General features: G+C 45.3%; 1 protein-coding gene across 4 annotated transcripts in view; it reads left to right on the forward strand.

Annotated features, from left to right (window-relative positions):
• The window catches only part of DNM3 (dynamin 3), a 433,678-nt gene that overhangs the window by 188,692 nt on the left and 217,780 nt on the right, over positions 1–27,206 (forward strand). For all 4 annotated transcript variants that reach the window (XM_066261164.1, XM_066261161.1, XM_066261163.1 and 1 more), the window contains one exon: positions 22,813–22,926. In XM_066261164.1, the coding sequence (XP_066117261.1) occupies positions 22,813–22,926 (114 nt within the window). The remainder of the gene's footprint in view (positions 1–22,812; positions 22,927–27,206) is intronic.

Here is a 27,206-nt window from a genome sequence, read left to right on the forward strand (position 1 = left end):
TGGGGATGGGTTTCTTCCACCTGAAAGTCAAAGCTGTCCTTGGAAGAAGGTAACACAGACACTGCAGGAGGTGTGTCCCAAGGGATGCTGCAGCTGCTTGTTGAGCAATGGTTGTCTTGAACAATTTATTTGGGGGTAGTATGTTCTTTATATATGTTATCTTCTTTATTAAAGGAACACAAGATGATTAATAATGTCTTATCAAAACCCTATGTTTCGGTTATTAATGAAATGTAATGGCTTTTCCAGTGCATCCTCTGACCTTCTCTTCCTCTTTCCTTCCTCTTTGCTTTATAAAGAAAACTATATTAACTCTGCTAAACTGAGAGGCAGTGTAGTGCGGTGGTCTTTCAGAGCTGGAACTGTGAAGCCACCATGTGACCAGGAGCAAATGATTAACTTTCCCGTCACTCAGGTTTCTAATCTGTAATAAACAGTAATAGTAACAACTTCCAAGAATTAAATGAGATGTTGAAGTAGCTACTAGAACAGGAGCTGACAGATAGGAAGTGCTATATAAAGTGCTTGCTCTTACGATTTTGCTGTTATATACCTTTATTATTCTCTTAGTCTTTAAGAAAGATAGTAAAGTAATTGCTTTTGTTTGTTAATTGAGCTGTTTCCCCTTGGAAGTGGAAAGACTGCTACAAAGCAACAATGAAATCTGACTACCCAGTCCATGGATTAATTTTGAGGGCAGCTTTCTGAATACAGAATAAGAAAAATGCCCCCACTCCCAAGATTTTAGTAACAGTTTAACATCTATTTTAAAGTAGATGTTATACATTGTTTGAGCTGTTCTTTACTTAGTTCTTTTAACTGAAAGTGCTTTTTGAAAAACTTTATTTGACAGAAGAATTGAGTAAGTTTTTGCTCCCATCTCTCTATTGATCCTTGAGGCAGCCAGCTTTCATGAAAACCCGGTCATGGTAAGTCACAGCATTTAAACCCATTTGCTGTTCTTTTTATTTATTTTTTAAATATTTTCCTTAGTCAAAAGCTGTTAGATCTTGAATAGAGTGAACTTGGGTGGGTTTATATGAGTGAATCTGGTATTTCAGTTAGCTGGGCCACTGTCACAGAATGCTGTAGGCTGGGTGACTTAGACAACAAACATTTATTTCTTGTGGTTCTAGAGGCTGGCAGTCTGAGATCAGGGTGCCAGCGTGGTTGGGTTATTGGTGGGGGCCTCATTCTTTTTTTTTTTTTTTTTTTGTATTTTTTCTGAAGTTGGAAACGGAGAGGCAGTCAGACAGACTCCTCTGACCAGGATCCACCCGGCATGCCCACCAGGGGGCGATGCTCTACCCATCTGGGGCGTTGCTCTGTTGCAACCAGAGCCATTCTAGCACCTGAGGCAGAGGCCACAGAGCCATCCTCAGCGCCCAGGCCAACTTTGCTCCAATGGAGCCTTGGCTGAGGGAGGGGAAGAGAGAGACAGAGAGGAAGGAGAGGGGGAGGGGTGGAGAAGCAGATGGGTGCTTCTCCTGTGTGCCCTGGCCGGGAAATGAACCCAGGACTCCTGCATGCCAGGCCTACGCTCTACCACTGAGCCAACTGGCCAGGGCGGGGCAGCCTCATTCTTAAAGACAACCTCGTATGAACTTCCTTGGTATGGGGAAAGAGAGAGTTCCAAGTCTCCTCCTCTTGTAATAATCCCATCACAAGGCTCTCCTGACCACATTTGGCCTTGATTGCCTCATGCTATCTCATTGGGGGGTAGGGGTTCAACGTATACATTTTGGGGGAACACAAGTATTCAGTCCACAGCACTGGTGAACAATGAAAAACTCCAGTAGCTGGTTGAATGTGTTTCCTTTTCATCCCTGCTATGAAAATATCTCCAGAGGGGCCAGTCAATAGGTTCTAAAACCAACTGTCTTTGTTTTAATAAACTAGAGAATGGAGTCCTTAGTGAAATGTATGACCTGCTAATTTGTTCTACATCTATTAAACCTAGACTTCTGTTTGGAATGGCATGCCTCTTACAAGTTTTTCTAGAAGATACACAGATGTGTTTCCTATATTATTACAACTGAGTTACATATTTATTTATTTATTTATTTATTTATTTATTTTTGTGACAGAGACAGAGATTCAGAGAGAGGGACAGACAGATAGGAAGGGAGAGAGACAAGAAGCATCAAGTCTTTGTTGTGGCACCTTAGTTGTTCATTGATTGCTTTCTCATATGTGCCTTGACCTGGGGGCTACAGCAGAGTGAGTGACCCCTTGCTCAAGCCAGCGACCTTGGGCTTCAAGCCAGCAACTTTTGGGCTCAAGCCAGTGCCCATGGGGTCATGTCTATGATCCCACGCTCGAGCCAGCAACCCTGTGCTCAAGCTGGTGAGCTCGCACTCAAGCTGGATGAGCCCATTCTCAATCTGGTGACTTTGGGGTTTCAAACCTGGGTCCTCTGTGTCACAGCCTGATGCTCTCAATGACATTTAGTATCCACTGCACCATAGCCTGGTTAGGCTGAGTTACATCTTAATTGAGAGCTCAGGGCTTAAAATCAATGAGGGGAGAGTCCTGTCTACTCAGTTACCAGGAGAAATCCCTTCAGTAGGCAGGACCCAGCCCTGTGCTCCTGCTTTGGTCTTTCCTGGGCAACAGGGCCTGGGCTTGTTTGGCCAGAGGACAGGCACCTGGGCCAACTCGGGTCTCTCCTCCTGCCTCTCCTGCTGTTCCACCAGCCGCCTCCCTCCCTCACTCCTGCCCTCTTTTCTTCCCTCTATCCCTTTTGTCTTCACCTGTCTCTCTTTTTATAAAGCATGTTATGTTTGATTTTCAAATAAGTTTTTCTATAGCACTAAACATTTTTATTTTCTCCCACCATCATTTTATTAACCACTGTCATTTTAGACCCGAGTGTTTCCCTGAATGAACAGGTAAACGACATCTCAGCGTCTCCCTGTCCGTGACTGTGTTCAGTGTTGGCGGACCTTGGGATCATGTCCTTTTCTCGGTCTGGGAAGAGTAGCTCTCATTGTTTCAGTTTCCACTTCTGTGATCTGCAGCCCTCATCTCAGAGAAGAGTGCCCCCTTCATTCCTGTCTCCTACAGCTGCCTCTGCGGTGCAGGGGCTCCACGAAGGTGACTCCTCCTGCCACCACCAGAAGAGTGGCTGGTTTTCTCTCATAGATGGGTCTGCCCCCAAGAACACACCCATACACACTCAGCCCCTTGCCGCTCCTGACCCCAGGCCGGGAGAATGCCTGCGGCCAGCTCCTGTCCATCTCCCTCTGGTCTCTGCAGCTTCGGTGCAGTGAAGCTGCCAGCTTGATCAGTGGCTGGTCCTCCGGCTGCGGAGACTTTGCGGGGAGGGGTTAGGATAGAGCTGTCTGAGGCCTATAACTCATGTCACCGATTTCCTCCGGTGTGTGTGTCTGATTTTGCAGTTAAGCTTTTCATTTGTTTTGCATGCTTCACTTTTTCTCTGTGATGTACATAGTTCATGGTGCAGGAAACATAGCTTTGCCTGTCAGCCAGTGCCTCTCACCTCCAGGTGTAGCGGCTGTTATCGTTTCCAAGTATATATGCACCTGTACACAAACATGAGTACGCGTACACAGGTGCATGGTATATGATTTAAAAAACATATAAGTGCTTATATATTGCACATATCTTACACAATAGTTGTAAGCACCACAGAGGCAAAGGGTTTTGTCTCCTTGTTTATGGGTGTATGCTGTGGCATCTACAACCTGGTGAAGCAGGTGCTTGGTAAATGTATATATTTGAAGTTGAACTTGCTGTATCCACATCACGATGTGTCCTGGACACCCTTTCATGCACAGACAGACCGAAGACAACAAAGCTTGTATCACTGGTCCATTGTGCTATTTACATTCCACAATTCCACAGCACAGATGTGCCCGCGTACATTAACCCCCACCCCCCGCCAAGGAATTTGTGTCAGTTCTGGTTTTTCCAAAGAAGCTGAACCAGCTATAGACCGAGCCATGTAGGCGAGTATATGGATCCCAGTACTAAATGTCATTGAGATGGTCGTGGTCCCACATTATGAACAAGTCAGGTAATGTCTTATGTCAATAGCTTCTCTAAAACCATCCTTGCTTTTTGGGGTATAAGCCCTATGTGGCCACGAAGGAGTGATTCTTTGGCCATTGAATTAGTTTTCTCAAGATTAGTATATTTTGCTAATGAACTAAAGCTATTCTTTATGAAAATAAATAAATATATTCATAAATGACTAAATGAAAAATAAGACGAACGAATACACAATACTATTAAACATTTCTACCGGCCAAGACGTGTCGCAGACACGGAGGAGAAAAGAATACTGTATGCCTTTTCCTGATTACCTCGATTTGTTGGGTAAACAGAGGCTGGGCTATTTGTTGAGAGCCAGGGGAGCAGGAATTACAGGAGAGTCTTAGGATGCTGATGGAACTCAGTGTGGCTGCCGAGCAGAAGGGAAAGAGGAACCAAAGGGCTCTCAGCTGTGGCTCTGGTTGGGGTCTCACCACCAGTTCACAGGCTGACGCTCCAGTGTAGAGATGCTGATTTCTTTCCTTGTTCTACTGAGAAAACCCCAGTCCTTTCCATGCAGGGAATGAGGGATTCCTGAAGGACTGAGGATAACATGTCCTTGCCCGCAGAGGTGCCCGGGGGCTCTTGCTAGTGACGCTCTCTGTGTCCTATGCCAGAAGCTCCTTTTGAAGGGATGTCACTGGTTCGCTATGACAGTGAAAACAAGTCAGCAGAAACCAAAAAATTCTTGTCTACGTTTCCAGTAGAGCTCTTTTCTTATTTTTTCCTGTTGTTTTCCATATCGAAGTCAAGTCCACCCAACACAGAAGTAGGTCTCCAAAGCACCAGGACCAAGGCAAATTCTAGTTTGTGTCCCTAAAGCATGGAGCTCTTTGCACTCAGTGCAGGAACATTACAGAACTATGCTAGAGTCAGAATGTTGAGCCCAGGATCCTCAAACTATGGAGACATCTTTACATTCCTAAGCTGTTTCATCGAGAGTATCCTAAACCATGTATTAATAGAAAAGAAAGCTCATGTTGATTGCATCAGTTAGGTGGGGTTGGGGGTGCCTGGCAGTCAGCCTTGTGGGCTCCATTCTCGACATCACTTCAGACTCACTGATTAATCTTGACTCTCATTGCCAAAGTACCTAAATGTCGGACCATGAATCCTGGCATTAGTGTAAATTGCTGGGCCATTTGATCATAATTTTTAAAAATTATATTTGGTAATAGGATACCCCCATTTGAGAACAGTTTTTCCCCCTCAACAAAGGATGTATCTTCTAATGTTAGGCCACAGATTTCCCAGATAGGAGTTGTACATGTCAGTGCAAAATTCTATTTGTCATTAAGTTCCTCACCCCTTCCTGAAGTCACCCCTTTTTTCCTCTCTCCAGACATTTCAGCATGAGTAAGTCTCTCTTAGCTTCTGTGGAATCATATGAACTTATCCTCCAGAGGAGTTTGTATGGTCCAAGTAGATGGTGATTTTTTAAAATATTGAAATTCCAGAGTCAGTGAACATAGGTTGAATAAATGTTGGTCTCTCTTGTGACGTTTGTATTATGCAGAGGCCGGACCAATTATGAGTACCAACATGGTGTAACTTTCTCTCATTTTCTTTTTTAGAGCAAGGAGCGTGTCAGTTTACTATCTTATAATGATGCCAATATTTAGCATTTATTGAGTGCTTTTAGGGGCTAGTATTAAAATTAAGATTTGTACATGGATCACCTTAATGAATACTTCCAAGAGCTTTTTAGGAAGGTCTTGTCATTGTCCCCTTTTGATGGATGAGGAATGGAGAGTCATAGCCTGAAAGTGACTTTCTCAAGATTACTCCATAGTAAGTGAGGGGGTTGGGTTCTTACGTCAACTTTTTATGATAAAATTTGTCAAATATACCAAAGAGCTCTAGAAACCTAGTTCTGTGAATGCCCCTACATTTAACAGAAGTTAACTCCGGCCATTTTTTAGGTCTCTTTGTAAGTGTGTGTGTGTGTGTGTGCGTGCACACATATACATACTATTGGAAAGTAAGTTGCAGGCATCATGAGCGTTCATCTCTAAATTCTTCATAAGAAAAAGGTCATTCTGCATTTTTGTCCACACCTCCGATTTTCTCACCGAAAATTAACAATGGTTTTTAATCCTATTTTCCTTGTGATTTAATCACAGTCTTGAAAGAGCTAATGCTAGTCTCAGATTTATACAAAATGATCAATGTGGCAAAGACTAGTGTGGTTTATGTGCCTAACAGTATATATTGCCTAATGACCTAGGTGCAGAAAATAGATACAACTTGTCAGAGAGGATCTCTTGAGCAAACTATAAACATGTGGAGCTTTAGGTAAACTAAAGTTTCTTACCCCCCAAAGTTACTGTGAAATCTCTTTGACTCAGCAACTAAGCCCTTCCCCACCTGAGGGAATTCTGTGAGGCTGACTTCTGCGGGACGGACGTCCCCTGGCCAGGAAATGAGCGTCCTGGTTTGGTAATCGAGCTGACATTCCTTGAAGCTTTGCGCTGGGTTGTTGCCTCACCACACAGTTGGCTGGAGTGTTTGTGCTGATTCCTGGTAAGGTTATTTACACGCCGAGCTCGTGATGGATGGCCCCCGTGGGTCGACTCTTCTATGTGCCGCCATTTATATTGTCTGGGTGGGGCATTGCTCGGAAATGGTGCACGTGTACACATGAGCTTGGGAAATACAAATATGAATAGGAAACTCAGGCATCATAACTTCATTTCTAGATGCCTTTGATTCCTCTGTGTTTGTAGCATCACACGAATTCTTTATCTATGGAGTTCCCACTACCTCCAGCCCATTTATGAAGCTTTAATTTGAGTCTCTGTTGTCTGTTCTTACGAGTCTTTTATGAGAGAGCACGATCATAACTAAAATGTTGGTTTAAAAGCAAGTCGTTTTATTGTTTCCTGCCCTGGTCTGCTAAATGCGATCTTCTTAATTAAGGCAAGCCATTTTTAGTGTCTGTTTGCGTGCTCAGGTTTTGTTTTTTTTTAAATTTTATTTCTTTTTTTTTTTTCTCCTCCCTTCAAAACTCGTTTCCTTGCCCAGCAGCTCCGGTCTTCCTGTTGACCCGCTGCACAGCGGAGGAGGGGGAGAGGAAAAGGGGGATTTGTTTTCGAGAGTGCAACTATCTATAAATGACTTCCTCTGGTTCGGTACATCCCGTGGCGGGGTTTCATTTTCACATGCTCAGCCGCAGGCTCTGTGTCCTGGTAGAAGGCACCCTGTCATCCTTCACTCATCCTGTGCACGGAGCTTGTCCACTGCCACGAGGATGCACTCCTATCACTTCTGGCGTGCCTCGGGCTTCTCTTCCTGAGGCCCATAACTCATGTCACCGATTTCCGGTGCATGTGGAGTCAGGTTTGCAGAAATATGAGACAGTTTAAAAATTACAGATGCAAAGGCCCTTGCCGCTTGAGCCAACATCTGCAGCTAGTTTACTAGATGAAGCCGAATAGCCTCTCTGGGTGACTGATATTGAGCAGGGCCACCCCATTTCCCATCTGAGATCCGAAGGCCGGTGACTTACGTGTTCCTTGGTTTGCGGTGGATCCTGGCAGTTCCTCTGCCGCGTGCCTCCTGTTAGTAAGTTTTCTCACAGAGCCTCTTGGCTCGCAGCCCATTTTCAACTAGCCGTGATTTAAGGGGATTAGCAAGAACAGGGGTCATTAAAACGCGCCAATAATTAAAACCCTGTACCTACCTTCACCAGAATCCAGCCCTCTCTCCTAGAACTTGATGCTGACGTTCCAAGCAAGTGGACACATCTCCTAAGACTTTCTCGTGTTCCGCTTTGGCGCAGACAACAAAATTAAAAGTCTGAGCACATCACTCCCTCGCTTACTCCCAGCCACTCTGAAGTACTTCTTTAGGACCTTTAGGACCAAGTCCACACGTTACCATCTGTGATCCATGCCCTGCCTGGCTCTTGCTCCTTGTCTTTGTCACCAGCACTCCTGACTCTTTGGGCCAGCAGCAATGACCGACAGACGGTGCCTCCATCGTCCACGCTCTTTTCCTGCAAGGGCTTGTCATGTGCTCTTCCTGTGCCAGGAACATTTTTTTTTTTTTCTTTTTGCCTGAACTACAAACATCATCTCATTTTGTTTGGTTTAAATATCATTCCCTTAGGAGTACTTCCCCCGCTTTCTGCACTATTTTCAGTCCTGCGCTGTGAGTTCCCATAAGAACATGGACCTTTCTCGCCCAGTGTTTGTATATTTCCTGGTTTAATGTTCTTCTCCGCCACTTGTCTGTGAGCCCTGTGTGGTCAGGGGCAGTTGTCTCTGTTTTCACTGCTACATTCTCCAAGTCTAATGTAGAATCTGCTTCAGATGGGTATCTACATAATAACTGTTGAATAAAGGAAAGAGTTACTTTTTTTTTAGAGGGAGGAGCCAGACAGGAAGGGAGAAAGATGAGAAGCATCCACTCCTAGTTGCGTTACTAGTTGTTCATTGATTGCTTTCTCATATGTGCCCTGACCCAGGGAGCTCCAGCTGAGTCAGTGATGCCTTGCTCAAACCAATGACTTTGGGCTCAAGCCAGTGACCTTGGGCTTCAAGCCAGCAACCTTTGGGCTCAAGTCAGCAACCATGGGGTCATGTCTATGACCCTGTGCTCAAACTGGCAACCCTGTGTTCAAGCTGGTGAACCTGTGCTCAAGCTGGATGAGCCCGCACTCAAGCCAGTGACCTCGGGGTTTTGAATCTGGGACCTTAGCATCTCAGGTCAATGCTTGATCCACTGTGCCACCACCAGTCAGTCAAGAGTTACATATTTTAAAATCTGGAAGTAAATGGCCAGCCCTAAAGGTGTGCTGTACAGTAATGGCTTAGAAACTGTGATGTTAACATTCAGAAGGAAACAGCTAGACTATCTTGAGGCTGCTTATTAACATTGAATGTTACTTTTTGTCATCTAGAGGGGAAAAAATGGATCTGAACTATATAATTGTTACTCAGAATTGTCATTTCAGACTTGCCTGTGGTGACCATTCAGATTTCCCCCTCCCAAAGATGTCACCAGAAAAGTGATTACCTATATAGGTCTGAAATGGGATTCTGAAGGTATTCAATTCCAGGCTTGTAATGAAACTGAACAAAACTTGATTGACATTTAGAGGTAACCACCCAATTATGAGCTATACCTAGGCTACGGCAGGTGCCTTTATCGTTTGAGATAGGAGAGTTCTACATTTCCATCCATGGCCTTTATGCAGACATCTCCCAGACCATGACGTGCAGGACGCCTGCTGCTCATTTACAGAAAGCCCTTAGTCTGGGTCTTGCCCCTGGTTTAGAGCCATTGCACCAATAATTTATTGACTAACCTGGGACCCAGGGAAAGCTGAAGTATTCCAAAGGCACAGAAAGCCTGGTTCGTCTCTTCTTGGTGATGACATCTCCCATGTATTCAGCATGTACCATGTGGCTGACACTCTGCTGGGTCTCAGGTGTATTCATCCCATTTGCCCTCACACCATCTATTTGAGCTGGGACTGTTTGCTCCAATCCTCAGATAAAAAACAAACAGGCAAACAAACAAACAAAACCCCCCACGAGACTGGGTTAGATTTAAGGATTTTATCCAAATCCACACTGCGAGTCACAGGCAGAATCATTCAAAACAAGATGATGTAAGTGCTGGATTCAGATAATGAGCAAAATAAATGTCCAGAGAAGGAAGATGTTTGTTCTTCTGTGCTGCTGGGGATCTTTGTTGTTCATTGAAACAGTATCATAGATTGCTTCTTTCTTTTTTCCTTAGAGTGTTACATTCCTGAGAAACCTCTACTTAAGCATTTAGATTTCTACCTGTCATTCTCTGGCATGTCTTTTTTTTTTTTTTTTTTTCAATAATTGTATCATAACAACAGCTACTGCTTCTTGAAGGGCCATTTTTGGAAAAGTCAGTGTGGCCGCTGCTTTGTTCTTCAAAGCGCTTGAACCTGAGGGGTTGTGTGAGAACACGTTTTATTGCTTCTTGTTACGGCCTAGAACTTCAGGAACTTCTTTAAAATGGGTTCTCTGTTTGATAACGGTTTTCTCCATGCCAACCTGTCTGCTTCCCCTCCACGTCCAGTCGCAGACGCCATGCCCATCACGGCTGTGCAGCCGGCACGTGTTCGTGCGGCCACTGTGCTCATCCGCATATTGAAGGCTTTCATGCTAGTGACAACTGGCCGCGCCCCCCATTGCCTGCCTCCCATCCCAGATGCTGAGGATTCTCTCTCAGAACTCAACTCCAAACTCCCCTTTATCCAGAAATGAAAGGCGAAGGTTTGGTCCAGAAGGGGGCCCCCCATACCCTGCTCTAGCACTGTGACCACACCACCCCTTCAGACTGGCCCGGCTGATGCCATACCTGTTGCTCAATGTTTTGAATATCATCTCTTCAATAACCTCCATGTTACCCAAACCGGGCCATAATGTTTTACTTTGGATTGGCTTTCCCAATAGACGTTTTCAGCCCTTCTCTTGTTAAAGCATCCTCTCGTGTTGACTTCTGCGGGGGCCGCGTTCTGTCTCTCGGCCGCGCTGTAGCCGCCCCTCTGTGTCCCTTGCAGGTTCATCCTCTCTGCCCAGCCGTCACCTGTTGGTGACACTTCCTGTTCCTCAGGGCTCAGCCCTAGTCACCCCTCCTTTCTCACTCACACCCGCATTTGACATTATTTGTCATACCTGTGGCTTCAGTTACTCCTGTGATCAACAGTTTGGACATCTGTGTGTCTGACTGAGTCTTCTCTAGGGACAGTGGCTTGTTTTACATGGTCACCTCTCTTCCAGTCCCGGCAGAACCGTGACCTCTCCCGTCCCCAAGCTTAGTTCTGCGCACGCTCAGTGAACTGGCCCCCTGCGGTTGGCCCAGTTCGGAAGTTAAACTTGGGGAGTCATCCGTGATACCCCCCCCCATCTTCCATCTCCAATTTGTCATTGTCATCACAGTATGTCCTCGTCTCCCAGTGTCCATTTCCACCACTCTGGTCAAAGTTTGCATCGTCTGTGCCCTACCTGTCCTCAGGATTGTACGGGTCCCCTGCCTACGTTCCCCTCTCTCTAATCCCCTCACCAAACCGGAGCTAGAAGGGGACTTCCCCTGACGCAGGTCTTCCGATGCTGCCCTACTGGAAACGCTTCAGAGGCTTTCCCTTCCCCTCGGGGTGAAGACCACGTTTCTTCGCATTACTTTGGATGCAAGCGCGGCTTCCCCCCTCCCCGGGATTGTCTTGCACGAGGCTCCCTCGAGCCTTCTGGGGCCGCCACCCCATCTCCCACTGCACAACTTTCACATTTTAGTGTGAGTGCTGGAACCTGCAGGCATGCCCCTCCACCCCGGGGGGTCTGAACTCCCCATGTCCTGCCCGCTCCCCGCCACAGCCTCCGTGGCTGGCATTGTACCCTGGTCTCCGAGAGTCTGTCGTCGAGTTTGTCCATTCCCCATTTGTCTGTAAGCTCCACAGAGTTCCAGGACTGTGCCTGATATTTTGTTTATTTGTTTATTATTATTATTTTTTTACTTATCCTTGTTTTTTCAATGTGCTGCCTGACCCCGATAAGGGACTTATTATTTTCTGTTCTCTCTCAAAGAAGCGGCCTGAGTCATTATTAGTACAACATCCGAATTCTACTCAGGCCATGCTAATTACACGATATCTCTTCCTCTGTGTGTGTGTGTGTGCGCGCGCGTGCCCTTGGACGTGAGAAGAAGATGACGGGCTGAGTTCTCTGTTTTGTATCATTTGGAATCTCTTCCACATGGAGGGCCCCCATTAACTTCAAAGGGAGCTCTGCACATGGAAAAGATACACAGCAAAAAAAGGGGGGAAGAAGGAGAGCCCTGATTTTCATCATGGTTAATGGCCTGGATCCCGGAGAGGGTTAGGTGAGTAAACTCTGAGAATAAACAGCTCACCCACTCCTAGTGAACTCTTCAGAGATCGCTGTGCATGCGGCAGGAATAAGGCGTAAACACGCAGTGGGGAAATCCTGGGGAACAGGGCAAGGAAAGGAATGCCTTTGGAGTCATTTTGAGAATCAGGAGAACAGGCTAGCCTGGTGAGCCACTGAGGCCAGGGCAAGGCACTCGGGTGTGAGCGCGGGTGGACAGTCCGGGAAGCCTTTCAGCAGCTTCCACAGGGAACGAATGGGAGACCATGCCCACGCCATCCCTGCAGTCCTTGTAGATATGGGCAGTCCCCCCAAAATGGTGGGCAGGGGCTACCTAGTGAGGCTACTTTCTGAAACAATAACTTGGTGTTCTGCTTAACTGACAGCGTTTTTATTGACGTGTCTAGGATTTAACCTTCTGCCGATGTCTTTCGGTAAAGTTGGATTTTGCAGAGAAAACAGTGTGATTATCTTTTTTTGGCAGCCATCTCTTCAAATAGAAGGGGATTAGAGGTGAATATTAAATGTCGGTTTCTTGTTTTCAATCAGTATTTCTTACACACTGTTAATATGACTTTGGTCACGTGAACCAGTTCCTTATTTAAAGGAGTCTCCTCTCATCATGGTGAGAGGAGATTATGTAATATTCCAGAATTAGTTCTCTTTACGTCATGCTGTGGAGTTATTTCACTCCCAGGTTAGTCATAATCCTCCCTGGCTTTCTGACATGCTGTGTTCATTACACATTAAAGGGAATCTCAAGAAATTGGAAAAAAAAGTTACCTGCTTTAAGCAACCAATAATGTGATGGCAACTTGTATATTTAGTTGCATGAATACTGTAGGAAAATATGGAAAATGCGGGAGGAAATTAACTATAACTTTCTACCTTGTCACTCATTTTCAATCATGGTTAACATTCTGGTGTGTATTACAGTCTTTTGCTACCCTTACATTAACAGACATAACTGAAATAATATCATATGTAAGAATACTAACAGGTACTGATCTAAGTCCTTTGTACTCACTAACTCCTGAGCTGCACAACAGTTACTATGTTATTACTTCATGTCACATATGAGGAAATTGAGGTGAGGAGACACACCCAGTGTCCCCCACCTAGCCATCCAACTAGGAGGCAGTCCCAGGAGTCAGCCCTAGACCTGCCCAGGATTAGTGCCACCTTGCGAACATAGCTTCCTCACATCCTGTATGAAATAGGTGTTTTTGTTCAGCTCAGTTTAACAGATCAGAAGATTATATCATAATCTGTTAACCAACTTTCAGTTAGGCAAACAGATTGTTTCCCATAACTACCAGAAGCAGTCCCATATCAAACACCATCGTGCGTGTTGTGGGCTAATGTCTGGGGCCCTGAATTCAGAACACCGGACAGGTTCTGTTTTATTCAGGTGCCGAGAGGCCAAGCCCTCCGCCACGTGGAGCCCAAGGGCAAACACGCAGAAGCTCCCGTGAGGAAGGCCGGTGGGTCACATGCATGACTTGGCCGTGAAACAGGTGCCTGATGGCAGTTTCCTCATCTGTCGCGTAAGGAAAACACTGTCTCCGTCAAAGGCTTATTAATATTAAGTGGATCAAAAGAAACAGTACTCGTGGAGCTCTAAGCACAATGCCTGGCTCAGGGTGGCGTTGAGCAACATGAGCTATTGTTCTCATCCCCAACTTCCTAGAAATGGAGTCGAATTGTGTCTTCACTTGGGCTGTTTTACTTATGAAACTGTGCTCCGATTTCCTAGAAAGTTAAAACCGTGGAAAGAACATCCAAAAACACCAAGGTTCCTTAGCCAAGTCACTCACAGTCGTTCCTTTGTGGAGCCTTAAAAACAAAACAAATCCTGTTTCATCACATGTTTGATGACCTTGTGTCTTCATTTGACTGTTCTTGCAACCTTCCTTGGCTTCTTTATCTCAGTCCTTGGGTGGGTTCATCAGACTGAACATCTGTTTTTTATGTGTATCAATCAGTCCATTGATAAGATTCACCCGGGTGTACTCACGGTGGCCCTCAGTGTTATCACAGGGACAGAGCACCTGGCGCCATGCCTGGCCCACCGCAGACATTCAGAGATACTGCTTGACGGACGTCCCAAGTGTTTTAGGTGAGAAACACCTTTGAATGCTTATTAACTGCATCCCTCAAAACTGCAGGCACGAAGCCCTTCCTTCCAGTGTCTGACCACAGGCTCTGCACAGGCAGCTGGCTCCCTGGATGGAGAGGGAGGGAAAGGGGCCGAGAAAGGCCCGCACTGCACTTCCTGATTCAACCTGCAGGCTTCACCAGTCTGAGGTCCCTTTACTCCTTCCGGGTGGAATGAGAGAGGAAAGAACAGGAGTATTCCTCTTCCCCCCACCCCTTGGCAATATTCCTTCGCTTTCCTCCACCTTTTATCCCATTGGATTTCCTGGTGAAGGCAGCGGGTCACCAGGAGTGTGCCAGCCCCTGTAGAGGAAGAGATCAGTAGTCTATGGTCCCACAGACTTCCTTCTGGAAGCCACTCTTCCATGCCAATTGTGGCTCCTTTGAGCATTCTCCTAGATTGAACTGCCGCTGGGTGGAAGACTCTGCATGAGTCACCAGGAAGATTTACCCCGAGGGCTGTCTCTACCCAAGTTAAATGTTTCCTTCTCATTGTGTTTCTTGCTTCACGTTTCATCTGGCCATATTGTTCCTGTAGCCTATCAGAAATTCTGCAGTGATTGATCAAAGGGCATCATTAATCTGTTCTAATATTATGCACAGTAGTCAGATGGCAACAAAATAGACATGTCCTCACTGTGAATGTGACCCCCTCCTACTCTGGAGTCCTCAGACATTAAAGTCCAAAGATTATATTCCCAAAGGAGTTTGCAAAGTGAAAGATACTTCTGGAGCGCCACATTGAAATCTTTGCCAGTTCTGACTCCCTTGGCCTCAGCCAGAGAGGGCCCGCTGCCCAGGTGGTGTGTGAACTACCTTTACAGAAGCGGCTACTCGTCTATCCATGTACACAGCCCATCTATCTATGAGCATTTGCCATCTACCAGGATGAAAATATCAGAAGGTCTGTGGTTTACACACTGCCCCACCCCCGCCCCCCGCGGCAGTAGTTAAAAGCCAGCTGCTGAACTGAGGAAAAGCTCACATGGTCTCCCATAAGCAAGGCCAAGGTCAAAACGCCCTGCTAACAAATCAAGTTCAAGACCCAAAGCCTTGGCCACACTAGAACTTTTCCACATGCACTGATTTTCTCCCCCAACTTGATTCCTTGTCTGTGTAGTAACAGTATGACCCAGTGTGCCATCCCGATGTCGAGTTCCAAACTTAGTCCTAATATACAGATCATGCCAACCTGGAGAGGTCTGACTTCTTAAAGCATACAGGGGATTGACCGGAACACACACCTGTCACTAAGTGGAAGGGCCGGGCTGTTCCACTTGCTGGTCTTGCTCTCAAAGTCTCTGTATTTGGCAACCGAAGCTTGGATGTTATTCATGGCAATAAATTTTTTAAAAATGGTTTGTTTTAAGCCCTTACAAATGAGAACATGCCCTCTCAGCTCGCCAGGTCCCTACCAGTCATGTGATCGTTGGCTTGCTGGCTCTTGTGGCCTTGGGCAGCCAACACAGAATTTGATATTCAGTTACTAAGAGGCGGCAGATGGTTATTGTACCGAAGGTGGATGGATTTATTGCAGTGATTTTAAATTTGAACGTAAAGTGACCATTTCATATCCTCCTCTCTGAAGACATTCTGATAGCAACTCCATTGGTCTCGGCATGCTTTGGAAAATCTATGCGCCTGTCTTTTCTTGCATGCCTTCTTTTCTTTTATTCTATTGCTTTCTCCTGAACATCCTTACCTCTTGTATCCTGACTGCTTTTTTTTTTTTTTTTTTAATTTTTCTGAAGTTGGAAATGGGGAGACAGTCAGACAGACTCCTGCATGTGCCCGACCGGGATCCACCCGGCATGCCCATCAGGGGGCGATGCTCTGCCCATCTGGGGCGTCACTCTGTTGTGACCAGAGCCATTCTAGCGCCTGAGGCAGAGGCCACAGAGCCATCCTCAGTGCCCGGGCAAACTTTGCTCCAATGGAGCCTTGTCTGCAGGAGGGGAAGAGAGAGACAGAGAGGAAGGAGAGGGGGAGAGGTGGAGAAGCAGATGGGCGCTTCTCCTGTGTGCCCTGGCTGGGAATCGAACCCGGGACTCCCGCACGCCAGGCTGACGCTCTGCCACTGAGCTAACCGGCCAGGGTCCTGACTGCTTTTTAATTTTAATTTATTTATTTTTTACAGAGACAGAGAGTGAGTCAGAGAGAGGGATAGATAGGGACAGATAGACAGGAACTGAGAGAGATGAGAAGCATCAATCATTAGTTTTTCATTGCGCGTTGCAACACCTTAGTTGTTCATTGATTGCTTTCTCATATGTGCCTTGACCATGGGCCTTCAGCAGACTGTGTAACCCCTTGCTGGAGCCAGCGACCTTGGGTTCAAGCTGGTGGGCTTTTCCTCAAACCAGATGAGCCTGCACTCAAGCTGGCGACCTCGGGGTCTCGAACTCGGGTCCTCTGCATCCCAGTCCGACGCTCTATCCACTGCGCCACCGCCTGGTCAGGCCTGACTGCTTTTTAATGAATGCTTGCCTTCTCTCGGCTCCTTCCACTGTGTAACTTGATTTTGTGATTTCTCTTTCCCTCAATTCCTTTCTGAAAAAGTATGCCAGATATTGTTTGTTTGTTTGTTTCTTTCTTTCTTAATTCTTATTTTGAACTGATTGTTATTGGGGGGAAAAATAAAAACAAATCCATTTGTCACAAATACGCTTCTCTGTTGGAAAAGAAAGGGCTGGGATTGGACCAGAGTGTCTTATACTTCCTATAAGAGCAAGTTATTTGTTGACAGTGCTCAGTACTGAACGCGCTTCCATGGACGTCACTGAAGGGACGTGGTCTACCTGCATGCACAGTCTGGTGGCTGTGCTCATCTTTCATTCTTCCTCTCTCCAAGTGAGAAAGCCTATTGCGATGCAAAGGACCATGACATAGAACAACCTATTCCAGTTAATCTTCATGTTCAGTCTTCACAGCTTTATTTTAACTGTTATGTATAACTCATAATTTCACATAGCTCAATTGACTCTATCTACTGAGCAAAATGATGTTCAATAAATAGCTTTTTTTGGTTTTTGTTTTTGTTTTAACATGCAATTTTTCCAGAAACAGTGGTGCATCTTTGGGAGATGAATTCAGTTGTGCCAGTAAAATCAGACAATTTATTGCTTCACATCATTTTAAATTCCCCAAACCCCCTCTTTGCCTTTACTTACATAGTATCTATTTTTTTTCACCTGGTTGGTTTCTCTGGTCCTTTTGTCTTTTCATTTTCTGCCTTACTATTATTAGTCCCCTCCTGCCTAGATGGAATGTCTAATCACCTGAACTACTCTCTTACCTCAAACCTTCCTCATCTTTAGGTCACTTGGGTCTGGAAGTTCAATTGATAAATTGGATCAATTCCTATTTATCTTCTCTTTTTAAATTATTGATTGACTTAGAGAAAGAGGAAGGAGAGAGAGAGAGAGAGAGAGAGAGAGAGAGAGAGAGAGAAAGAAACATTGATTTGTTGTTCCACTTATTTATGCATTCATTGGTTGATTCTTGCATGTGCCCTGACCAGGGGTCAAACCTACAACCTTGGTGTATTGGGATGACGCTCTGACTGACTGAGCCACCCGGCCAGGGCTCTCTTCTCTTTTCCTACACCGGGTGTGTAGAGGGCTGCTGGAGGCAATAGTGCAACTGTGCAGTTGTGTTCCTGCACGTTTGTGATCTCCATTCTCAGCTTTCAACCAGTTTTTGAAAGACCACATTTTTTAGAGCCATTTTAAGTTTACAACAAAACTGAGAGGGAGGTACCAGGACCCCTGCCCCCATGCACCATCTTGCTCAGCATCAACATCATTCACCAGAATTGTGCTTGTTTTTCTTTTTAACCAAGAATGAGCTGACACTGACATACCATCATCACCCAAAGTCCATAGTTTACCTTAAGTTTCACTCTTGATATTATATACCCTCAGGGAATGAGAGTTTCTGTTGCTCCACATCCTTGTCAGCACTTGGTGTTGTCAATGTTGTAGATTTTGGCCATTCTAATAGGTGTGTAGTGATATTTCATTGTTGTTTCAGTTTGCATTTCCCTGATGACATGTGATACAGAGCGCCTCTTCATGTGTTTATTTGCCATTTGTCTATTTTCAGCGAGGTGTCTGTTCAAGTCTTTGGCCCCTTATAATCAGGTTGTTTTCTTATTATAGAGTTTTAAGAGTTCTTTGTGTATTATGGATAACATTTCTTTGTCAGATTAGCCCTTTACAAATCTCTTTCCCCAGTCTGTGGCTTGTCTTCTAAGTCTCTTGTCATAGAGTAGAAGTTTTTAATTTTAATGGAGTCCAGCTTATCACCTATTTCCTTCATGGGATTGTGCCTCTGGCGATTTATCTGAAAAGACATCACCATACCCAAGGCCATCTCAATTTTCCTGTTATCTTCTAGAAATTTTACAGCGTTGCATTTCATCAACCACTACCTACTAATTCCAGTTGTATGGACTCTCATCCAGTCACTGGTTCCGGTGCCTCCCTCTCTCCTCAAGCCTTCTGCCTGACTTCCCTGCAGATAATTGTCTCTCTTTTTTATCAAGGATGCTGGAAAGCTCAAACAGAACCTTCCTTTCCTCACAAAGGACCTACACCAGTGAGTTTTCAAAATCCCGTGTACATTTTACTGTCCCTGCTCCTCTGAACGGGAACTATTTCCAAGAATCTTTACCATCATGGATGCCCCTCCCCGCCAGTCCTATGTCCTCTTGATCTCGTCACCCAGGCGTGTATGCGGGTGGTTCACTTATCTCCATCCTTACCACATCACGGCCTCACTGACACCCTGGTCAGAGCTCACGCAGGATACTGCCAACAGGACCGAGTTTCTCTGCCCCGGGGAGCGCGCCACGCCCACCCCAGTGCAGAAGACTGCACTATTGATAGAACATCTCCTTACGTGCATTTTTATATAGAAAGTAAGACAGGTAAGCTTTATTAATATTTAATATAAGTATTGATGTCAGTGCCCTTGCTCTGTGTCACAGGGAATTTAATAACAGAGTGAGAAACAAGTAAAATACTTTCCCCCCACAAAATAAAAACAAAATCACATCTAAAACATGATTTGCTTGATCTTTATGTCACACCATCACATTTCTCTATGTATTTCAATATGATGCTCACCACTTATTAATACAGTGTGTCTGTAAAGTCATGGTGCACTTTTGACGGGTCACAGGAAAGCAACAAAAGACGATAGAAATGTGAAATCTGCACCAAATAAAAGGAAAAGCCTCCCAGTTTCTGTAGGATGATGTGACAGCATGTGCACATGTGCAGATGATGACGTAAAACTGTGTATACAGCAGAGCAGCCCACGGCCATGCCAGTTGAGATGTGGACGGTACAGAGGAAAGTTCAGTGTTTTCTGTGGCTCACTAAATTAGAATCCGTGACCAAAGTGCAACGTGAATATCAGCACGTTTATAACAAAGCGCCACCACATAGGAATAACATTACTTGGTGGGATAAGCAGTTGATGGAAGTTTGGTGGAGAAACCCCATTCTGGTAGGCCATCAGTCAGTGACGAGTCTGTAGAGGCTATACGGGATAGCTACCTAAGGAGCCCTAAAAAATCTGTGTGTGAGCCCACATCGAACTGCACTGAATAGGTATGAAACTGGGAGAGTTTTCCTTTTATTTGGTGCAGATTTCACATTTCTATCATCTTTTGTTGCTTTCCTGTGACGGGTCAAAAGTGCACCATTTTACGGACACACTGTATAAGGGTCACATATACTTGAACATAGATTTACATGTTTTACTGGACCTTCACTTTGGGGATGCAGGGGAGTGAGGTCAGATGATGTGGGGTCTCGTTGGTCGGGATCTACTCTGACTTGACCCCACCGCCTCTCTGACTGCAGTCTCTCCATCTTCACCCCACATTTTCTGCACTCAGTGGCTTTTTCACATATATATATTTTTTCTTTTTGTTCTTCATTAAGAAAACAACAAATAAGTAAACAAACTACATCCTGATGCCACGCAATGCACTTCTCTGCCAGGTTCTTCTGAACTGCCAGTTCTAATAGTGTTCGAAGCTGTGCGGAGCGCCCTCCCCTTGGTTAGCGCCGTTCTCTTCTACCCTGCTGTGTTGAAATGATCTCTTTATAGGTCTGCATTCCCTACTGAACAATACGATTCCTGGGGGCAGGGATGGTGGCCCAATCATGCCTCCTTCATCTGGACTTAGAATAGTTTCTTAAGAAGTGTCTGTTGCACTAAACGCATGGCACTCCTGATGAGGCCAGACGGCTAATCTGTGGGTGAAGTAGTAACTTGCTTGTTGCAATTTATGGAGTGTCTGGAAGACTGCTTCTCTATCCAGAGCTACCTGATAAATGAGATAATAAATATACTTAAAAAACATTTTTTGAACTTATTGGGCTGATCTTTTTCAATAAAATTATATAGATTACAAGTCTATTTAATAAATATACTTGCATTGCATACTATGATTAGTATCCTATAGGTCAGCCTTTATAGGGTGGGTAGTAATGTTAGTGTGAAATAACCAGTTCCTTCTTATTAAAAATTTGATGAGATTAGTCGCTCCCAGAACAATGAAATTTTGATTGTGTGGATACAGGCAGAGGTTTTCAGACTTCAGTCTGAGTAAGAATCACCTTGGGAACATGCTGAAATGTTGACTCCAGGGCTTCCATAGGTGACTGCAAGAATCTGTATGCTGCCTGACCGGGCGGTGGTGCAGTGGATAGAGCGTTGGACTGGGGTGCCAAAGACCCAGGTTTGAGACCCCGAGGTCGCCAGCTTGAGCATGGGCTCATCTGGTTTGAGCAGAAGCTCACCAGCTTGGACCCAAGGTTGCTGGCTCGAGCAAGGGGTTACTCGGTCTGCTGAAGGCCCGCAGTCAAGGCACATATGAGAAAGCAATCAATGAACAACTAAGGTGTTGCAATGAAAAACTAATGATTGATGCTTCTCATCTCTCCGTCTTTGTCTGTCTGTCCCTGTCTATCCCTCTCTCTGACTCTCTCTCTCTGTAAAAAAAAAAAAGAATCTTTATGTTTAGAAAACATCGCCATGGTAACAAAAATGTAGCTGGTAGAAACAATATAATCTGAAATAGAGGGAAAGGAGGAACTTGGAGCAATGGAGAGAACTACCGTAGTCTGGGCCTGAGAGGGGTCTGTCTGAGATTCTGTGAAACTTCACTGGAGGGTGAACCAGGACCATGGTGCCCAGGAGATGGAAAACAGAGTTGGGGGTGGCAGGGACTAGCATATGGGGACAGGCGTGAAGGATCAATAATGAGAACCTTGACTTCCTTCAGTTATCATGAGGATAACTTTTTGTCTTCAATTAGAAAACATAATAGCAATATAAATATAAAATCTGGGTATTTTCATCTTCCTTTAGGAACTGGCAGTCATTCACTAATTCAGTCATTTTTAAAATATTTCAGGTATCTCTAGGATATTGAACAATTTTAGGTACAGAGTGATTTTTGACGTTTAAAGCAGTATCATAAAATTCCATAGAGTATTTCATTTCTGATTCTCTGATAACAAAAATTATTTATATGTAGTGTAGAGAAGATAATAAACTATGCCATATGGAAAGATGAAATCTAACTTCACAACTGTGAGGGGAAAGAAAATGATTTTCACTTAAATGACATTTTTAAATTGTTTCTATCAAATCCAAGTTGTTAATGTTTTAAAGTTTAGAAGCCGTTTAAAGATACTTATGAAGACGCTACATATTCTTTAGTGTGGCAAGTAACAACCAGAAGGAGATAGATGCATCTAGACCAGGGGTCCCCAAACTACGGCCTGTGGGCCGCATGCAGCCCCCTGAGGCCATTTATCCGGCCCCCACCTCACTTCCAGAAGGGGCACCTCTTTCATTGGTGGTCAGTGAGAGGAGCACATTGACCATCTCATTAGCCAAAAGCAGGCCCATAGTTCCCATTGAAATACTGGTCAGTTTGTTGATTTAAATTTACTTGTTCTTTATTTTAAATATTGTATTTGTTCCCATTTTGTTTTTTTACTTTAAAATAAGATATGTGCAGTCTGCTTAGGGATTTGTTCATAGTTGTTGTTTTTTTATAGTCTGGCCCTCCAACAGTCTGAGGGACAGTGAACTGGCCCCCTGTGTAAAAAGTTTGGGGACCCCTGATCTAGACTGTTAAAAAACTCCAGACCTTTAATTTTAACATTGTTTCAGCTCTCTCCCTCATTCTGCCTTACTCAGAGCTGTTAACAAGGAACTATTTATTTTGTTGGCTTGAGTTTTTTCTTTTCACCATTTGGTGGCCAATTCCTGGTGGAAATCCTGATGAGACCCAACCAGGCAAACAAATAGGCAACTGGGCTGGAATGGGAGCAGAGGTGGAGGGCCCGGAGAGTCTATGGCTCTTCATCCAATCAGCTAAAATGTTTTCATTGTAGCAGCTGCGCCATTGGTGAGCCTGGCACAGGGCACTTCCTTCCTGTCTCCTTCAGCCATTCCATCCACTTCCGCCATCTGTATAAGTCCGCAATTTTGATTTTGTTCATTTGATGGGAGAGATTTCCCTCTGGTTCTCTGTGCTTTCGGAAGGTAAATGATCTGGAACAGAGTCACAGAAGTTGAACTTTGGGTGAACAATGCTGTTCTTACTGCAACTTGTGTCTTGTTTTTGACTGCACTCAGTGACAGACCCGTGGGCTCCTGCTGGACTAAAGCATCTCTGCTGGCCTGTGCTCTCTTGCAGGTGATTCGCAAGGGGTGGTTGACCATCAGCAACATCGGCATCATGAAAGGGGGCTCCAAGGGATACTGGTTCGTCCTTACCGCCGAAAGCTTGTCCTGGTATAAAGACGACGAGGTAAGCCACAGCAGCGACAGAGATCTCTTGTTTCAGGTTCATTGATGGTATCGTGATATTTGGTCTTGAGACCCCCATGGTTCTCCTTCAGGAGGATCTAGTTTGGGATGTGTATTTGAAGAAGCACTGTTTTGTGTGTGTATGTGTGTGTGTGTGTGTGTTTGTTTTTTCCTCATAGATTTTTAATTTTATAATATTGCCCTCAAAATTTATCATCCTTCTTTGGTGTAGTCATGTTTGTTCACCTGAAGAAACAGCGTTAGGCGTCAGTAGCTGGAAACCCCTTCTTTGTAAAAATGTTGAAAAGACTCAAGGCAACAGAGCATTATCACAGTAAAATTAATGTCACTGACGCAGAGTCGAAACATTTTGGAACTGTGGCTGGGACATCAGTCTCAAAGTCAGGCTTTTGAAAATGTCCAAATCATGTATCTTTAAAGTCCCTGATAATTGTTCATATGAATTTCGTTCTTTGAGAATTTGATAGCAACGTAAGAGCATGAGTTATGATAATGATGGTGTTCAGGTTCATGTGGGATGTTAATAATTTGGGTCCTGTGACTTACTACTCATTTAAATCTGATAGCTATGAAAGCACAAAAATATCATCTCATTCTTGCAGAGACATTAAGAAGCTATACAGTGGTACACTCTCACTGCTAAATTTGGGAGGGCATGGATGGGAATTAAACTATGTTTTGGAAATTTTAATAGCTCTGGCCTGACCCAAGAAGTTGTTGCTGCTTAAAATGCAGCCTGCAAACATTAGATAGATAAGAAAACTAGTCCTTGATAGCAAAACTATCTGCAGGTGAGAGTGTCTCATACATTTTTGGCTATAAAGAGCATACCTTTCAGAGTTATTAGTCCTTCCAGTCTTGGTTTTTTTGTTTTAAAAACAATACAAGGGACCTTTTGTCAATTGCTGGAGGAAAATTTTTATGTCTTATATAGTTTTCTGTTTCCTAAGGGTTTGTTGTACCATGATGTGCTGAATAAATATTGGATGATCAGGTGATTTCCATGGAATTTTCTGCAGTAAGGGAAATCAGATCTTATAGAAAGGGCCAAAGAAAACTTCTGCTCAAAAGCTTTACTTTCAGCTTTTACGTCATATATTTTACTGACTTCAGTCAAAGGTGGACTTGGTTATTGGGAGAGTCTGAGGACCAGCAGTGGCCACTTCCTTGTGCTGGCTGCTTGGATGGCCCTGTCATTTTGTGGTTGTCCGGGGGGTTTAAAGAGCACAGAGGGCAGGCGCCCTTCCTCCCGGGTGTGCACCCACGCCCTCCCCTCTCTCCTCTGTTTCTCCCCTCTCCCCCCCACCCCAGCATGGTTTCCTTGCCTCTCTCTTTGTCCTAGGCTCTAAGGAACCTCAGAGACTTGCAATTAGGGGAACAGTGGGCAGCTGCATCTCCCCTGTGATAACCCCCTGAACCTGTCTCCAAGGCCCCCTTTTCTTTCCCTGCTCAGTCTCTTCTGAGTGAATTCTTGCACGGCCAATAAATCCTGTTTTACCTGCTGCCAAAAAACAAAAGCACAGAGAACAAACTGACAGCTTTCAGTGGGGAGGGTTTTGGGGGAGGGGTGAAAATGGGAAAAGGATTAAGCAAAAAAAACAAAACAAAACAAAAAAACCCCAACTCATAGATACAGACAATGGTATGGTGCTCACCAGAGGTAGAGTGGGATGAGGGGATGTAGACGAGGGTACAGTGGGGATGACATGGTGACAGGTGACGTGGCTTGGGGTGGTGAACTCCCAGTACAGTATACAGATAATGTGTTATAGAATTGTATGCTTGAAACCTACATAATTTTATTAACCGGTATCACCGCAGTGAATTGAACAAAAGTAAAAAAAAGAAGAAGCCCTGGCCGGTTGGCTCAGCGGTAGAGCGTCGGCCTAGCGTGCAGAGGACCCGGATTCGATTCCCGGCCAGGGCACACAGGAGAAGCGCCCATTTGCTTCTCCACCCCTCCGCCGCGCTTTCTTCTCTCTCTCTTCCCCTCCTGCAGCCAAGGCTCCATTGGAGCAAAGATGGCCCAGGCGCTGGGGATGGCTCTGTGGCCTCTGCCTCAGGCGCTAGAGTGGCTCTGGTCGCAACATGGCGACGCCCCGGAGGGGCAGAGCATCGCCCCTGGTGGGTAGAGCGTCGCCCGTGGTGGGCATGCCGGGTGGATCCCGGTCGGGTGCATGCGGGAGTCTGTCTGACTGTCTCTCCCTGTTTCCAGCTTCAGAAAAATGAAAAAAAAAAAAAAATGAAAAAAAAGAAGAAGCCGAGCTTCAGGAGCTGGCAATCGATGATGCCTCCCTGGTTATAAAATGGGTAAATGGGTTATCTTCCTTGGGCTCAGTTGCCCTAAGAGATCTTCTCTTAGATACATTTTGTTTCTAAGGGCTTAGATGGTCACTTTTGAATATTTACATACATATTGGTCTTGTGTCCTTCCTCAGTTTGTCTAGGGAAAGCAAAAGATTTGGCTGAGGAATCCTAATAGTGATCGTGGAGTGTTAACTCAATCAATCCACCACACAACCCTAAGAATAGGTGCAACCCCATCTTTCAGATGAGTAAAAGATCTTTTGAAAAGTCGTGTCTCTAGGACTCAGTTTCCCTTATTGCAGAACACTTGGTGTTGGTGAGGTAGCTGACTTCCCAAGGTCACGTAGGTAGTTGGAGCCAAAGTAGAAATTTGAACCCAGGCTGCCTGCCTCCAGAGCTTAAGTCCTCAACCACAAACATAGGCAGGAATCCCAGCAATGCCGGATTTGTCCCAGGCAACCGCAGCCTGCAGAGGGTTTGCTAAGATACGCTTCAGGCTCTCGGCATTGACCTCTCCCTGGGTGTTCGTATCTGAAGACGTAGGGTGGTCACTGCTGGAGAATGGCATTAGGGTTCTCTTGCCTGGTTGTGGATACCGAAGTTAGCCCACTGGGGGCCCGTGATGCCTTCCGTAGAGAGGAAAGAAGCCCGAGGGCTTGGTGAGCTTGTGGGCCCCAGTCACGCCCTCCTCTATACTAGAAACTCAGGATAACTTTCCACACGGTCTCTGCTGCCAAAGCTCATCATGAGCACCTAGTTAAAACACAGAAGACACGTGTGCAGTTATCATGTTCCTGAGCGCTGGAGAATATTTTTTTAAAGGTGTGTGTGCAGGGAGGCTGGTTGGGCATGGGAGAGGGGAGCAACGACCCTTGAAATTGCATTGGTTTAGATGAGGAAAGGTTAGGAAAGAGTTGTTTTCTCAGTTTATCAGTGGTAGTCAACCTGGTCCCTACCGCCCACTAGTGGGCGTTCCAGCTTTCATGGTGGGCAGTAGTGGAGCAACCAAAGTATAAATAATAAGAGATTTAACTATAGTAAGTTGTTTTATAAAGATTTATTCTGCCAAACTTAGCGAAAATCTGACATAAAATACTTGGTAAGTAATTATTATTATATGTTTTAACTCGCTGTAACTCTACTTTATAAATCACTATTACTGTGGAACCGGTGAGTGGTTAGAAAATTTTACTACTAACAGATACAAAAGTGGATGGTAGGTATAAAAAGGTTGACTACCCCTGGTTTAGATCATGTCAAGAAAGAGAAAGCGACAGACAACTTCACTGCTCAGTGGGATGAACAAGTAGACCGATAATATTACATTAGATGCTGAGTACTCTACTGAAGATAAAACCAGGCAATGTGTAAGAAAGTGATGGGCAGGGACCTTTCGGTTGGGTGTTGGGAGCAAGCACCAGCGCAGCGACTGGAGTGATGAGCTGTACGGAGGAGCCTGCTGAAGAACATTCCAGGTAGAGGGAACAGCGTGTGGAACTCCCTGGATGGTGGCGGGCAGGAAGCCCGTGCTGGAGTGGAGGAGCGGTGAGGGAGACACACGGGGAAATCAAGTCAGAGGGGCCGGCAGGCGGGGCTGCAGCAGGTCCCACCCAGGGACTTCAGTTTATCCCCAGGATAACTGGAAACCACTGGAGTGTTCCAACAGGATGCGACCTGCCGGGATGTGCGCTTCAGGAGGATGGCTCTGGCTGCTGGGTGGGCTGGGGTTGGGCGTGATGTGTGGGATGGAGTTGTCTGTGGAAGGAGTGGGGTGGTGAGAAGAGAGGAAGGAAGACCAGCCGGGAGACTGCGGTAGTGGCCGAGGCAGGACAAGGTGGCAGCAAGTCCTGGGTGGCATGAGAGGAGCGCTCAAGTTCAGGGGAACAGATTGAAGGGCTGCCTACAGCTACACCGCCACCCATTAAAAACTCTGCTCGAGAAATAGGAAGTTTT

This window comes from Saccopteryx bilineata, chromosome 2, assembly GCF_036850765.1.
Source record: "Saccopteryx bilineata isolate mSacBil1 chromosome 2, mSacBil1_pri_phased_curated, whole genome shotgun sequence".
NCBI classification, from domain to species: Eukaryota; Metazoa; Chordata; class Mammalia; order Chiroptera; family Emballonuridae; genus Saccopteryx; species Saccopteryx bilineata.